Source organism: Lycium ferocissimum, chromosome 5, assembly GCF_029784015.1.
Source record: "Lycium ferocissimum isolate CSIRO_LF1 chromosome 5, AGI_CSIRO_Lferr_CH_V1, whole genome shotgun sequence".
NCBI classification, from domain to species: Eukaryota; Viridiplantae; Streptophyta; class Magnoliopsida; order Solanales; family Solanaceae; genus Lycium; species Lycium ferocissimum.
Genome location: NC_081346.1, coordinates 67,012,385 through 67,028,893, shown reverse-complemented (window position 1 = coordinate 67,028,893; position 16,509 = coordinate 67,012,385). Strand labels below are relative to the sequence as shown.

Sequence of the window (16,509 nt, the reverse complement as noted above, 5' to 3'; positions counted from 1 at the left end):
CTTGTTGAAATAAGAACTCTAAGTAACTAATTAGTAAAAGAACAATTTTATTTGTTGAACAGCATAAGCTGAATTTCTTAATGTAGTAAAAATGGCCTTCGATCCCCCTTACATAGAGCTTTTGGCTCCTTTTGTAGTTGTAATTCTTAGTATTGAGCTGTAATTTAATTCTAATAATAAGTAATAATAGACAATAAATGCTACTTTAATGGCGTAATGTTTGCTTCGAATCTGAACCGGTTATGTAACGTTGATCCTCCATAAACGACCCGTGCTAATTCGTCCGAAAGAGTTGTTCCGGGTTTATTCAGGACCTCTCGTTCCGACCAAACCAAACGACTAAAGCGATGTTTAACTCCAACTGCCACGTGTTCCATTCCCATCATGCCACATGTTGAGCTATATTTTATTATGTATACATCAGTTTTATGTGCATGTCCTTCACTTTATATCTCCTTATTATTCTATAAATTAAAAAGAAGTAATTGCAAATACCGAACTCGAACTATATACCACGATCCGCTCAATTGAAAGAGAGACACATCAAAAAGCACGAAGTCAAAACGTACGAGGCACAAACAATCACGGTTTGTAACACGGCCATGTGGAGCCTAATCACCGCCCTCGTGCATCACATGCCATCCGTCAATACACTCTCCAAGGGACATTTTAAGAATTTCACTCGACAGTGGAAGAACAAGTGTCTGCCATTTTCTACAAAAAAATTGTTGACTAGAAAGGAACTAGCTACTCCCTCCGTTCTATTTGGGTAACACTATTTATTTATTACTTATTTTGAAAAGAATATCATACTTTTTAATACAAATATTTTTTTGGCCCCAAAAAAATCACACTTTAAACTCCCTCCGTCTCAAATTATCTGTCGTTTTTTATTTTACACGCCCCTTAAAAAATATTAATTGGGGGTATTTGGATATTTGACTAACTTTACCATCATTTATGACTAAATTATAATCTCTCTTCATTAAATGAGTTATTCTATTTATGTGTCATCTCTATTAATGACACTAAGAGTAAAATGAAAAAAATAATTAAATTGTGTCTTGAACTCCTAAAACGATAAATAATTTGAGACGGAGGAAGTATAATTAAAATTCAAGTATTAAATGTCTTATAATTACACAAATATTATGTCATATTTTAGAATATAATTTTAAAAATTGTTATAATTCTTAACTTTCATCAAGAGTAAAATGCAAGAAGACTGCTTGAGGTGATTTGGATGTGTTTTCAGTCAACCTACAAAGGCACCGGTACATGTGTGAGATTATGATAAATGAAGTTGTTAAAGAGAACGAAATAGATCTAAAATTACAGGGAAGAAAATTATCTCGAATGACTCATAATTATTCGGTATGAACACTCACTTAACTAAAAATAGGATAGAATGAAAGACAAAAGATCATATAGATGATAACTACTACTTAAGAATAAGTTTTATATTTGTCAGAATTATTATTATTATTATTATTATTATTATTTTAATTTATTTTTTATTTCGAAATAGCGAGGATTACACAACTGATCTTAACTTGTTTGAAACATACATATAATTATTGTTGTTACTCTCTCCGTTTCATAATAAGTGCTATTTTTAGTTTATACACACTCCTTAAGAAATTGCTCACTCCTAAAAAATTAGTAGTATTTTTACTAATTTATCTCTAATCAAATTTTACCTCTTTTTAAGTTACCTCTTTCCTTCAAAAGCTGCTCAATGATACTTGATTAGGTAGATAAGGGTAATTTTGGAAAACATCAATCCTAAAACACCACTTATTTTGAAACAAAATGAAAAGCCTATAACATCATTTATTTATAAACGAAGAGCTTAATCTAATTTAATTTTTATTTTATTTAATATAATAATGATATGAAATGATGATAACCAAAATAGTGAGAATTACACAACCTATCTCAACTTGTTTGAAGCATACACATAACTATTATTGTTACTCTAAAGGGCTTGTTTGGTATGAGGGATAAGGGATAAATAATTCGGGATTAAATTTGAGATGAGTTTATCCCACATTTAGTTGAAATAAAATAGCGGTATAACTAATTTCGAAATTAGTTATTCTAAAATTTTAATATTATTTTATACCTATAAAAGAATAGAATAATTAATCCCAAAATATCTAATCTCAAAATAAATAATCCTGGAAAAACCTGTTTCCCAACCAAACGACCCTAGTACTAAATTTAGATAGCTGTGGTAGGACTACAAACAAAAAGTTATTGGACCCTCTGCTTCCTAACCCTTTTCTATAAATAATAAATAAATAGGGACAGAGAGAGCATCTTTTGTTGACACGTGGGGTGTAATCATTGGTTACAAGCATACGACCAACAGGGCTTTCATTTGTAAGGTGACAAGGTACATGTCAACGACCTATGACTTGCTATTACAGGTTACCACTTTCTTACAAGAATCTTACAAATACATTTTAGAGCTACTCTCTCTCTCTCTCTCTCTCTCTCTCACTTTGCTTCTTCATGGTTTTAAGGTATACCCTTTTTCTTATTTCTTTCATTTATTCATGTTTTAGTTTACATGGGGTTTTCTTGATTTTTATTTGAGGCACTTTAATTAAATTTGAGGTCAATTATATGCTGAAGTAGTTGCTGTGGCTATTAATAGGATTTAGAATTGATGAACTTAGCTCAAGTTTTTGCTGGCCCCTTTGTTAGTGTATGATGCAAAAAGAAACTCATGGGTAGTCTGTTAAATAGTGATAAAAATTCAATTTTTTTGTTAATGCTCATATTATTTGTTTTCTTGATTCTATGGGGTTGTTAAAGAGTGATCAAGATTCAATTTTGTCAATGCAAAATTTGCTTTTTTTTAAAAAAGTTTGTCTTTTTTTCCTATTTATAGTATTTAGAATTGATAAACTTAGTGCAAGTTTTGCTGGCCCCTTTCTTTTCTCTCTCTCTGCTTCTTCATAGGTTTAAGGTATGCCCTTTTTCTTATTTCTTTCATATATTCATGTTTTTCTTTACATGGGGTTTTCTTGATTTTTTATTTAATTTAAGCACTTCAAATTTGAGCTCAATTTTATGCTGAAGTCATTGACTGGCTATTAATAGGATTTAGAATTTAGTGCAAGTTTTTGCTGGCCCCTTTGTTAATGTATGGAAAAAAAAAAAAAAGAAACTTGTGGGTAGTCTTGAATAGTGATAAAGATTCAATTTTTGTTAATTCTGAATTTGCTGTTTGTTTTCTTGATTTTATGGGGTTGTTAAATAGTGATAAAGATTCAATTTTGTTAATGCAGAATTTGCTGCTTGTTTTCTTGATTTTATTGGGTTGTTAAAGTTTGTCTTTTTTGATATTTTCTGAGAGCTATTACTTGTGTTTGCTCCACCTTTGAGCTTGAAATTGTATATGGTTGTCACAGATTGGCTGCAATTTTGAGTATGAACTATTTATAGGATTTGGAAGTGATAAACTTTAATTAGTTCCTGGCTGGCCCCTTTGCTAATGTATGGCAAAAGAAATTTGCGAGTATTCTGTTAAAAAGTCATAAAGATTCAATTTTTTTGTTAATGCTGATTGCTGAATTTACTGTTAGTTTTCTTGATTTTATGGGGTTGTTAAAGTTTCTGTCTTTTTTTTGCTACTTTCTGATAGCTATTAGTTGTGGGTAGTCTGTGAAATAATGATAAAGATTCAATTTGTTAATGCAGAATTTGTTAGTATATTTGTTTTCTTGATTTTATAGGGTTGTTAAAGTTTCTGTCTTTTTGCTATTTTCTGAGAGATATTACTTCTGTTTGTTCCACCTTCGAGCTTACAATTGTATATGGTTGTCACAGATTGGCTGCAACTTTCATTTGGCATCATTGACATTGAGGGTTTGGTTGAAATGGATCCGAGGTTTAATGGAAATCCGAGTTATTTGAATAATTTTGGATTAGGGAACCAATCAATACCTATTTCTTCAGATCAGAGGATGATTAATGGACCAAGATTTGAACTTATTTATTCAGATCAGAAGCTACTCAACGGTCCTAGACTTGAAAATAACTTTGTCCAACACAATTTTGGAGCTGTTGGATTTATAAATGGCGACCATTTACCGACTAATGTACAATCAAGAACTGACGAGGACGACTTCAATGAAGATATTGATTTCTCGGATGCAGTTTTGAGCTACATAAATCAGATGCTTATGGAAGAAGACATGGAGGAAAAAACCGACATGCTTCAAGAGTCGTTGGAACTTCAAGCAAAAGAGAAGTCGTTCTATGAGGCCCTTGGCAAGAAGTATCCACCTTCACCTGAGCAAAACGCGTTTCCTAAACAGAATAGTGAGAGTCCTGATGACTACTTCTCAGGAAGTATATACAATTCCACAAGCAACAGTTCTGCGGACTACAATTCCTCTTACTTGGAAGGTCTTTCATTTCGTAATACTTCGTATTCTTCAGTATGCTCATCAAATAGTGGGAGTAATAATATTGTAGATGGATTCTTAGACTCTCCTGTTAGTTCTTTTCATATTCCGGATAATATGTATGATGAGAGTCAATCTATTTGGAACTTTCGGAAAGGAGTTGAAGAAGCAAGCAAGTTCCTCCCAACTAGTAATAAGTTGTTGAACAGTGTCGATATAAATGACTTGCCACCTCAGGAACCCAAAGAGGAAAAGGATGAGGCGAGAGGGAAGAGAAATCCTCAGAGGGATGATAATTATATCAAAGAAGAAAGGAGTAGCAAACAGGCCGCGGTTTTTACAGAATCAACTCTACGAGATGAGGAGTTTGATATCGTCTTGCTGAATACCATGGGGAAGGGAGAAGAAGCACTAGAAGCTTATCGACAAAACCTGAGGAGTGCTAAAAGCAAAAAAACCACAATACGGATATCGAAAGGATCAAAAGGAGGAAAGGGCCGCGGGAAAAAACAAAGTGGAAAAAAAGAAGTCATAGATTTAAGAACTCTCTTGATAACTTGCGCGCAGGCTGTTGCTGCTGATGATTCCAGGACTGCGAATGAACTGTTGAAACAGATCAGACAACATTCGTCCCCTTTTGGAGATGGAAACCAGAGATTAGCTCATTGCTTTGCGGATGGTCTTGAGGCGCGTTTGGCTGGTACTGGTAGCCAGATTTATAAAGCCCTTGTCAACAAACGAACTTCGGCAGCTGATCTTTTAAAGGCCTACCATTTGTATCTCGCATCTAGCCCGTTCAGGAAGATCTCGAGTTTTGCTTCGAACAAGACAATTATGATAAAGGCAGAGAACGCAACAAGGGTTCATGTCATTGACTTTGGCATACTATATGGCTTCCAATGGCCTACGTTCATTCAACGTATTGCAGAAAGAGAAGGGGGCCCACCAAAGCTTCGTATAACCGGTATAGAGTTTCCTCAACCAGGGTTCAGGCCGGCGGAACGAATCGAGGAAACAGGTCGCCGTTTGGCTGATTATGCTCGGTCCTTTAATGTTCCGTTTGAATACCATGCGATTGCAAAGAAATGGGAGACCATCACGGTTGAGGATCTAAAGCTCGACAAGGATGAATTTCTTGCTGTCAACTGCCTGTATCGGTTTAAGAACTTGCATGATGAGACAGTTGACATTGACAGTTCAAGAACTGTCGTTCTAAACCTCATAAGAAAGATTAATCCAGATATATTCGTCCACGGTATTGTCAACGGGTCCTACAGTGCCCCGTTCTTCGTAACGCGATTTCGCGAGGCATTATTCCACTTTTCAGCACTTTTTGACATGCTTGAAACTGTTGTTCCCCGTGAGATTCCAGAAAGAGGATTAATTGAGAGAGAGATTTTTGGGAGGGAGGCTCTCAACGTCATAGCTTGTGAGGGGTGGGAAAGAGTTGAAAGGCCAGAGACATACAAGCAGTGGCAAGCTCGTATGCTAGGGGCAAGGTTTATGCAGATACCTTTTGACCGGGTGGACTTCGTGAATAGGGCAGTAGAAAAGGTGAGGTTAGGTTACCATAGAGACTTTGTAATCGATGAAGATAGCCAGTGGTTGTTGCTGGGCTGGAAAGGAAGAACAATTTACGCCTTATCTTGTTGGAAACCTGTTTAAGAAACCTGAAACACATAATAACTTCCTTTTAAGTCCCAAGTCCATCCACACATTTGCAGATCAAATGCAGCTTATGCTTCAATAACCAACGGATCATCAGACAAGATGAGGCTTCGGTACATGTTCTTGGTGATGATCATCAGCGTATAAAGCGAAGGACTTGATCCTGAATGGAATGACTGATTGAATCGATATTTCATAGAAGAATGACCAAGACCATAAAATCATAAGTTGAACGGCTAGCTGACAAGCCATTGCTGCATGGTATGCATCAGATATGTATTCCGGAATTTTGTGAACTTAGCAGTATATATTAGTTTGTTCAATGAGCCGTTTAATTGGGAGGATAACCTGTTTTATATCAGTTTAATTTCTCCATTTTATGATGCATTAGCCGTTTGAACTAAATGTTCAAGTGCGGTAAGGATTTAGAAGAATAACTGACTCCAGCTAGTTTGCAACTTTGGATTGAGGCATAGTTGATTGATTGATTTATGATGTATTAACCGTTAATAGTAAGTGTACGTTCGGGTGAACTAAAGATCAATTTCTGGGCAATTTGCAGGATTGCCCTCCGCTGGAGGTGGTCTTTAATTTTTACCCCTCAAAATGGTGGTCTTTAAAATTTGCTCTTCGGGCGAAATTTGCCCTTCAGAGCAGAACTGGCGAAATTTTGAGCTTGCGATTTTTATTTTTATTTTTTATAATTTGGGATTCGAACCCACAACCTTAAAGTGTTAGGCAAAGGGCAATACTTATAGACTACCAATTTGAAGGGCAAAAATTAAAGATCACCCCAAATGAAGGGCAATCCGCACAAAAAAAAGTCAATTTCTTTCCCATTTAAAAGCAATGTTCTATTTCACTTAGGAACTGGAATATTCTGCCATCAACATGCATAATGGAAAGCGTTTAAGTTATATACGGTGACAGTACGAGAATTTCTCACAATATCAGTCTAGTTTAATTGCAATTAACTTAACCAGATAATATACAAAAGTATACACTTTCCTCTATACACTCTCTGTGTACAAAATTTAAAATAATAGAATTGGGAATTCTCAAAATTAAATTACCTTCATCTTGGAGGTAGTTGAAAATGGTGAGGGATTTCTCAACAACTTGGATTATAATAATAATGTGGGCACCTTTTCTGCTGCATGCTTACTATTATGCGACATGTTGGGAAATATTTAAGGCCAGTTGATTAAAAACTTGGAAAATGGTGCTGTCGTTTAGCTGAGGGGTAGAAAGTAGAACTTATTCTACTACTTCCTCAGTTCCAAAAATAAGTGTTGCTTTAACTTATTTCGCACATATTTAGAAATTAATAAATGCAATGTATAGTTTATTAAGCTACCCCTTTTAACTATTAGATGTTTCTTGAGAAGTGAGCACTATTAAGTAGCTCTTCAATATAAGGGTATAGTTGAAAAAATGTAGTAATGTTTATCTTGAATTCCTAAAGCTACTATTTTGGCTGAAACGACACTTATTTTGGTACAGATGGAGTACTCTTTACTACTTTAGGCCACAATTGGTTATGCAGAGAGCTCCTTCAAGACTTTGGTTGTTCTGAAGATGGAGTAACTCGGGTTAGTACACGTAGGCGAGCTAGAATTTGAAGTTTATGGGTTCTGATCAACTTGCCATTAAATTCATAGCTCGTTTTAGTTACTTCATTCTAAGCAAAATCATTGGGTTCCTCCAAACTCCGAAACACAAACCTAATGTTGTAGCCCCCATGTGTACTAATACACAAAAGTAAAGCCGAATGTCAACTTGGGTGGCTCTTTTGTGTTTTCAAAAGGCGTTGAGGACAAATCAGTGAGTTTAGAATGAATGCGATTGTATATGTATATACATTCTTTTGTGTGTATGTATATGTATATATATATATATATATATATATAGAGTCCGAAAGTAATGGATTCAGTCGTTCACAGAACCCCTTAAAACTCTGTATCTGGTGTGCATCTTTAGACTCACAATAAAGAATTGAATTCAAAATTGTAGTCAAAACCAGCAAAAGAGCATATAATATGTTGAGAAGCACAAATAACATTTGAAACAACATTGATAAAGACAGAGTGGTTACCAATAACTTACTCATAGAATACTAATGTTTTCTTGGACCAATGAGAAATTAAATGAACTGAAGCACTGATCTGATCTCTAATGTGATGTACTTATAAATTATAATACTATCACTTGAGAAATTGGTCCTGTAGTTATATTCAAGGATTAGGCCTATACCGACACTCTTTTTCCTTTTTTTTATAAGGGGAAAATTGTTTAACTACTCACCTGCAACCAATCAGATCAAAGCATAGCCATTTGTACAAAATAACTATATGCCTTATTTATTGTGAAATAAAGCATTCATAATCTGTCGCGATTCAGAACTTAGACGTTATAAATTCTGGGCTGAGAGAGTAAATTCTGAAATGTATATCTATTTCTATCAATACTTATTTTACGCGCATACTTACAGAGCTCGACTCTGGACATTGAGTTCAGACGGACCAATGAACCCATTATTGAATCCGCCGACGCTTATAATTCTTTGTCAAAATTCAAAAGCAAGTTAATTTAAACAACTTCTTTAGATTTTTGTGAATGTCATATTGCTAACTTATTAGTTATGTCTTTTAGTTATGAAGCCTAAATGTGATTCAATTAAAGCAATGATCATTCATCTATCTTCTTGAGTGAGTAACATGGGATAGTTTAACTTTGTAGCTAAATTATGAGTTTGAGATTGGACAGGAAGTTTTCTCAGATGATAATTAAATTCTTTGAAAGTTAGAAGAATATAAGGTTACTGGTATGACGGGTTGATGGTAAAAGATCATGCCAACTCGAACAAAATCTTTAAATGTTTGTAAAACTCATATCGCTGACTTTCATTAGGTGACTTTTAGTTTACAAACCTAATCAAAATATTGTAGATTTATACCAAAACAATAGTCTCTTAAGCTATCTTCATATTTTTCTAATGCTCATATTTTTCTAATGCTCATACGTTTAAAAAAAAAAAAACAAAGTTGTTGGGTGTGTTCGGTATGGAGGAAAATATTTTCGATGAAACATAAGTGGTTTTTTCTTTTTCTTTTGGTGTTTGGTAAGTAAGACAAAAAGATATTTTCATAAGAACATTTCTATGTAATATAGGAAAAAACGATGGGGTGGGATGGGGAGTACTGGGTGTTGGGATGGTCAAGGAGTGGGGTTTGGAGTCGTGAGGATGAGAAGAAACAACGAGCTTGGAATGCCAATTATGAAACTTATTTTTCCTATTTTCACTAGGAAAGCCATTTTTCTGATTTTTAAAGAACACGTTTACTAGAAAAAATATTTTTCAAATGATCTTGAATCTTGATCAACTAAACATGAGAAAATGGAAATATATATATATTTTTTAAAATATTTCCTCCATACCAAACACACCCTTTATCCATTGCCTTTCAATAATAGAGTCAAAGGCACCACTTATAATTAAGGGCAAAATACATATATATACATCTTTAGAGTAAATATTTACAAAACGCGACGACAGTTTTCAGTTTACAAGATATAACAGTAGAATACTTACAAACCTATACAAAACCCAATTAGACGGCCAAAACCCAATCACGCAAATCTATTTTGGTCACCCATGGGAAGGGTGACCAAAATAGATAGGAAGCTGAGGAGATACTTGTTTGAGATTGGGTATCATAAATGGACACGGATACATGCAACTTAAAAAAGAACATGGACACAGACTTCAAACATAGGCGAATCTATAAACAATGCTACAAGAATGCTTAGGAATTGCGGTGGCAAAATTATTGGATTTTCTAGTGAGGCCCAGTTGAAAGATGGAATTTGAACTGGTTAATAATAATAATGTTGAAAAGTTGATATGAATTTGGTTATCAACATTACGTGTTTGGTTTGGTTGGCTATAATAAAATCTTTTAGTTTGTCTGCAATATGTATGGTTCGTATGAATAACTAAAAAGCTTCCGTACTTTTACTTAAACACAACACGCCCCTCCCGCGTACTTTTACTTAAACAAAGTATTCGAAGCATATATATATATTTTTTTTAATTAAAGGTAAGTGTGTCCTATAAAATAAACATAAAAAAGTATGATAGCGTAAGTTTTCCTTAAGGTATAACAAAAGTTTGCCTTATAAGGCAAAATTTAATGGGCAAACTTTTATACGGATCCCGCATATGAAGGAATTATCAAAGTTATACGGACCCATGAAAAAAGTAAGATTCCTTCACAACGTATGCCGTCGGGGGCATAGCGAAATTTAACCTCGCCTTGCGAATTTTTTTCAAAATTTTGCGTGTGCGGCTCGAACCCGAACCTATGGTTTTTTTCAAAATCGTGGTGCGCGTACTAAAAAGCCCAAAACGTGGTAATACTAAAGCCCAAATCCGTCATATTTCGTAAATTGTCGTTACGTTCCGTAAATAAGGAAAAGTATCATTATATTTTGTGATAAAGAGTCTTAAGTTGGTAGTCTATGTTATTTTCCCTATAATTAATTAGAAGAATTTGAATGAAACTTATGATGGAGCTTATTTTTCAGAAATTTACGAATTTCTGTTTGATATGTATTATAAATTCTTTTTCTATGATCCGTAAAGCCTAAACTTTGCTTAGGTTGGGTCTTTTTCGCCCAAAACTTTAGCTCTCACAAGCAACTAACAAATCCTAGCATTCCTATAATCACGTACGTTTAAGCTTCCAATTCTCAACCAAACTATTCCTAGAAAAATCTTTTATTAAAGGTATGGAATAAAATAGAAGTACGATAGAAAATAATAATTGAAAAAGAATAGGGAGGACATGCACAACAAGGATAGACATGAAAAAAGACCTGACTTTTTCCAATCAAAGCAATAGAGAAGTGGAAGCTCCGAATATGACACAAAAGAAGAAGTCAGTACCCCCAAAAGTATCTCTTTCTTTCTCTCTATGTGTGCTTTTTTTTAATACTTCCTGCGTTCCAACAAAAAATTATCTTAGTTTGATTTGACATAAAATTTAAAAAATAAAGAAATACTTTTGAAATGTGTGATTGTGTGGTCCAAAACAAGCCTTAAATATTTGTGTGGTTGTAAATTATCTCATAAAGTTAAATTGTTTCTAAATATGAACATGTATCAATTATTTTGGGATAAGTTTCTAATAAAGAAAGTGAGACAATTTTATAAGGGTGGTGTTTTGGGCCAGCTTTTGCACACCTAGCCTATTCCACCAAATACATATACTTTTTCATAATTTTTTTGTTTAGCTAGTGACAATAAGAAGTTTCTTGCTGATCTCTAATAGTTAAATTAAATATAAAAAGTCAAATCTTTTCTTAAGAAAACTTAAAAGTCAGCCTTGTAAAAATCCTTAGAAATAAAATATTCCTTTCCCTAATACTCTCAAAAACCTCTCAAAACCTAACGAAGTAGGCGTGTCTTCTGGTAATTGGACATTCTGTTTTATCTCTAATTTAAACATATTAATTACTGTTGTATTTTCTTGTAGTATTCTTTTATGCCGTTTCATGTCGTTGGTAGGAGTAACTGATCAAGCATTACAATTATGCTACTCACAATCATATTCTTTTTTATGCCTTTTCATGACGTTTGTTACTACTCACAATGCTATCTTAATTAGAATGAAGAGTTAAATTGTCAAAAACACACGCGAGGTATATGTTTTTTCAAGTTTCATATCTCAATTATCGATTGTTCCTTTTTGCTATATGAACTATCACATTTTTGCGAGTTTCACACCTCAACTATTAGTTGTCTTTTTTCTTATCTGAACTATCACCATCTATGTATTAAAACATATCTCGAAACTGACTAGGCCAACTATGTTCCCCTTTTCTACCTGAACTATCAACTAGGTGTGTTTTAATATATAGATGGTGATAGTAACAACTAATAGTTGGGGTGTGAAAGTCACAAAAAAAATAATAGTTTAGGTGTGTCTTTAACCATTATCTCTAGAATGGAGTGTATGATTACTTCTTTGCGTACCTCCAAATACCAATACTTTACAGTTTCCTCCTTATACAAGGTTACATGACTAATTTTTTTCCTGATTAGTCACTAATTACATTACTTAATTTGGCTCATCAATTTAAATGTATTCGTATTTTGAACTAGCAAAAAAAAATACATGCCATAAAAACATAGAAGATTTATCTTTAGGGAGAAATAAGGTAAAGTACCCAGAAATATTAATTTAATATTATTGGCAAAAATTTAAAAAACTGAAATGGTTCAATGATGTAGTGAAAAACAGATAATGTGAACAAAAAAACTTGAAGGTTTCAATTACTGAAGTCAGTGTTTGAGGAAATTGTTGAGTAGGTCCCTCAGACATGTGGGGCCCACCAGAGTTGAATAGTAAATACGCGTGGTACTGTTCACGCGTATAAAACGCGGTTTACTGTTTGCAACTGTTCACGCGGTGTACTGTTCACGCGGTTTACTGTTCACGCGTTTTCTGAAGCTTATAAATAGAGTTCTAAGCTTCATTTGGAATGACACCGAAAAATCTCAGACAATACATCTGAGTGAGAGCAAAGTGAGGTATTCCATAGATCGTAAGAAAATAGTCAGCACAAGAAAAATAGAGTGTGAGTGATATTGTAGCGTGGGAAAATCAAAAGCAGTGTTTTTCTTGTGGGCGTAGTGGTCTTAGGAGTATTTATACTCGATTACACGGTGTAAAATTCCTTGCTATATTGATATTCCTTTCGCTCCCGTGGTTTTTTTCCCTTATTCGAATGGTTTCCACGTAAAACCTTGGTGTCATTATTGTCGATTTTATTCTTTATTTTAACCATAAATTAGTGTTCCGCGTTTATCACTAATACCGTGAATATTATTTTGCGGGGCTATTTTATTCTAACAAGTGGTATCAGAGCCAAGGTTCCATTCGAGTATGCTCGCTGGTTGCGGTAAAAAGACAATCCGAACTTCCACATCGAAAAAGAATTACTTTGGTCTTCGAATAAAATAGTATTTGTATTTGTGATAAACGATGGAAGCCAACACTAGTAGAATTCGGTTACTTTAAATGGCGTAAATTATGCCATTTGGAAGGGCAAACGGAAGATTTGCTCTATGTCAAGAATTTTCATCAACCCGTTTTGCAAATAAAAAGCCCGATAATAAATCGATAAAGAGTGGAATTTGTTGCATCGGCGTGGTTTGCGGCTTTATTAGACAGTGGGTTGACGATAATCGTGTTGAACCATATTTCCCCGGGGACACATGCCGGACCCTACGGGAGCATCTTGAAAGTTTGTATGTTCGGAAAATCGGTAACAACAAGATGTTTTGATAAAGCAAATGTCGGGTTTAAAATACCACGATGGTTCCGCAATGACAGATCATCCGAATATTTTTCGTGGGATCATGAACCGCTTATCTCATATGGCATTAACTTTGACGAAGAAATTCAAGGCTTGTTTCTACTTGGTTCCTACCGCATTCTTGGGAAATTATTAGAACTTCATTATCAAATTCTCGCTCGGATGGTGTGATTCTATGGATCTTGCCAAGAAAGCGAAATTTTTAAATGAAGAGATGAAGAAAATTCAAGGTTCCTCCTCATCGATGTCTTGGTGACCCACACTCAGGAGGAGAGGCAAGAATCGTGGTTCTCAAAATAGAGAACATCGTAGAAGCAAATCCGAGAAGCTTAACTTAAAGATATTGAGTGCTATCATTGCGGGAAAAAGTGGCACAAAGAAGTTCGCCGATTTTGAAAAAGGAGAATAGATAAGGAAGAAAAGAGTTAAGATGGCAATCGTACGTTGCCGTCACTACGTAAGATCTTGTTACTATCCTTGACGCGGATCTCGATAAATGCTCGTATGTGATGAGTCAAGCCGGGTTGACATGGTGCCGCATCTCATGTGACATCACGGAAGGAATTTTTCTCATCATATACTCCGGGTGACTTTGGAACTTTGAGAGTAATGAATTTAGACCGTATCTAGGGTGGCCGGTGTTGGAACGATTTGTTTGAAAACTAGTATCGGAACTAAACTAGTTTTAAACAATGTAAAGCATGCATCCGATGTTCGTCCGCACTTGATCTCCGTTGGTGTTTTGGATGACGAGGATATGTCAACCAATGGCTTTGGAAAGTGAAGTCATTTAAGTGGTTCCATGATTGTGGCTCGGGCGAAAAGCCGTGGTCTATACCGGACTACGGCCCTACCCGTGTGATATGGTGAATGCAACAGAGCAATAGCTCTTCAACGTTATGGCATAAGAGGCTTAGCCACATTAGCGAGAAAGGACTAAATGTTTAGGCCAAAAAGAATCATTGTCAAATTTCGAAAGTGCTAAATTGGGAAAAGTGTGACCGCTGCCGGAAAACAAAATAGTTTCTTTCAAGTCTCATCCTTCTTCAAGAAGATGAGGTTGCTTGAGTTGGTGCATTCTGCATTTACGTGGTCCAACGAAGACGAGGACTTTGGGTGGTGCACTTTACTTTGCTACCTTTATTGATGATTGCTCAAGGAAACTTTGGGTCTGCGTCTTTAAAGACTAAAGACCAAGTTGTTGGTGTCTTTGCGCTTTCAGCCCTCGCCTGAAAAAGAGAACCGGAAAGAAGCCGAAGTGTATTCGTACCGATAACGGTGGTGAATATTGTACAGGACCGTTTGACGAATACGCAAGCAACAGTATCGTACACTCAAGACTCCTCAAAACCAATGGTTTAGTTGCAGAGATGAACAGTGACCTGACGGAAAGAGTTAGATGTTTGCTTTCAAGCAAAGTTGTCGAATTCCTTTGGGCGAGGCATTGTTGACCGCCGCACATGTTATTAATCTATCCTCGCGGTTGCTTTGCAAAGTGATGTTCCAAACGAGTTTGGTATGGCAAGGATGTTTCCTATGACCACTTGAAAGTTGTTTGGTTGCAAAGCTTTGTACATACGTGCCTAAAGATGAGAGGTCAAAATTAATCGCTAAGAGGCAAGTGCATCTTCATGGTTATGCCTTAATGAGTTTGGTTACGGTGCTATATGATCCAATTGATAATAAGCTCATAAGAAGTCGTGATGTTATCTTTTTCATGGAGGATCAAACCATGAAGATATTAACAAAGTGGAGAAGATAAAATCTTCAAGTTCAAGGCTTAGTTAATCTTGATCAAGTCCCTCATACAAATGTTGATGACGTTGGTGGGCTCGGGATGACGACGGCGATGCCTGCACGATGTTCCGTGATCGATGTTGATGATGATAACGATATCGTTATTGGATGAGGTAGATGCTTCTACTTATGAAGTCGTGATGAGCGGATATTCCACTTAGAAGGTCTACTAGACAACATGTTCCTTCTTCCCGTTATTCACCTAATGAGTATGTATTACTCACTGATGGGGGAGAACCTGAATGTTATGAGGAGGCCATGGAAGATGAGCACAAGGATCAATGGATTGAAGCCATGCAAGATGAGATGAAATCTCCATTTGAGAACCATACTTATGAGTGAGGCGAAATTGCCTGCGGCAATGCAGAGCTTTGAAAAACAAACGGGTGTTCAAAGTTAAAGCATTAACACAACCAAGCCCAGGATACAAAGCTAGATTGGTTGTTAAGGGATTTGGTCAAAGGAAAGGTATTGACTTTGACGAAATATTTTCTCCTCGTCAGGAAAATGTCCTCCATTCGACGCTTCTTGGTTTGATCGCTAGTCTTGATTTGGAGATCGAGTATGGATTTAAGACCGCTTTTTTCACAGGTGATTTAGAAGAGAGATTTATATGGAACAACCCCGAGGGCTTCAAGGAAAAGGTAAAGAAAATTTTACGCAAATGCAAAACTGCTAACAGTCTATATGGATTGAAGTAAGCTCCCGCATTGGCAGTACAAGAAGTTTGGGGAGCAAGGCTTGCAAGAAGACTTCTTCGCATCACCGTGTGTTTGTACAAAGATTTTCTCACGATGACTTTATCATCCTTCCGCTATATGTGGATGATATGCCGATGTAGGCAAGAATGCTTCCGGATGACGAGTCAAGAAATGTGCTGAGTAAGTCTTTTTGCAACGAAAGACTGGGTCATGCAAGAGATTTCAAGTATGAGAATTACTCGCTCAAGAGATGAAAGAAAGCTTTATTTGTCACAAGAAAGGTACATTTAACGTGTACTGAGCGCTCAATATGAAGAATGCAGGGTTAGCACACCTCTCCCCGGTCATCCGAAACCGAGCAAAGAGACGTGTCCTACAACAACAGAGGAAAAAAGAGAGAATGGCCAAGATTCCTTATTCCTCTCACGGGAAGTTTGATGTATGCAATGATATGCACTCACCGATATTGCTCACGCAGTCGGTGTTGTTAGCGTATTTCTCCAAAATCCAGAAAAAGCATCGGGAAGTCGGAAGCTGGA

At 35.7% G+C, this 16,509-nt stretch overlaps 1 protein-coding gene across 2 annotated transcripts; it reads left to right on the top strand.

Annotated features, from left to right (window-relative positions):
- Positions 1-2,419: 2,419 nt before the first annotated feature.
- LOC132057134 (scarecrow-like protein 9) lies at positions 2,420-6,647 on the top strand. Of its 2 annotated transcripts, none has more exons than XM_059449591.1 (2): positions 2,420-2,528; positions 3,841-6,647. In XM_059449591.1, exon 2 carries the CDS (start codon positions 3,891-3,893, stop codon positions 6,084-6,086), a length of 2,196 nt encoding a protein of 731 aa, XP_059305574.1. In that variant the 5' UTR covers positions 2,420-2,528; positions 3,841-3,890; the 3' UTR covers positions 6,087-6,647. The 2 variants fall into 2 exon arrangements, with proteins under 2 accessions (XP_059305574.1, XP_059305575.1); XM_059449592.1 differs by lacking the exon at positions 2,420-2,528 and adding an exon at positions 2,647-2,977.
- Positions 6,648-16,509: the final 9,862 nt, after the last annotated feature.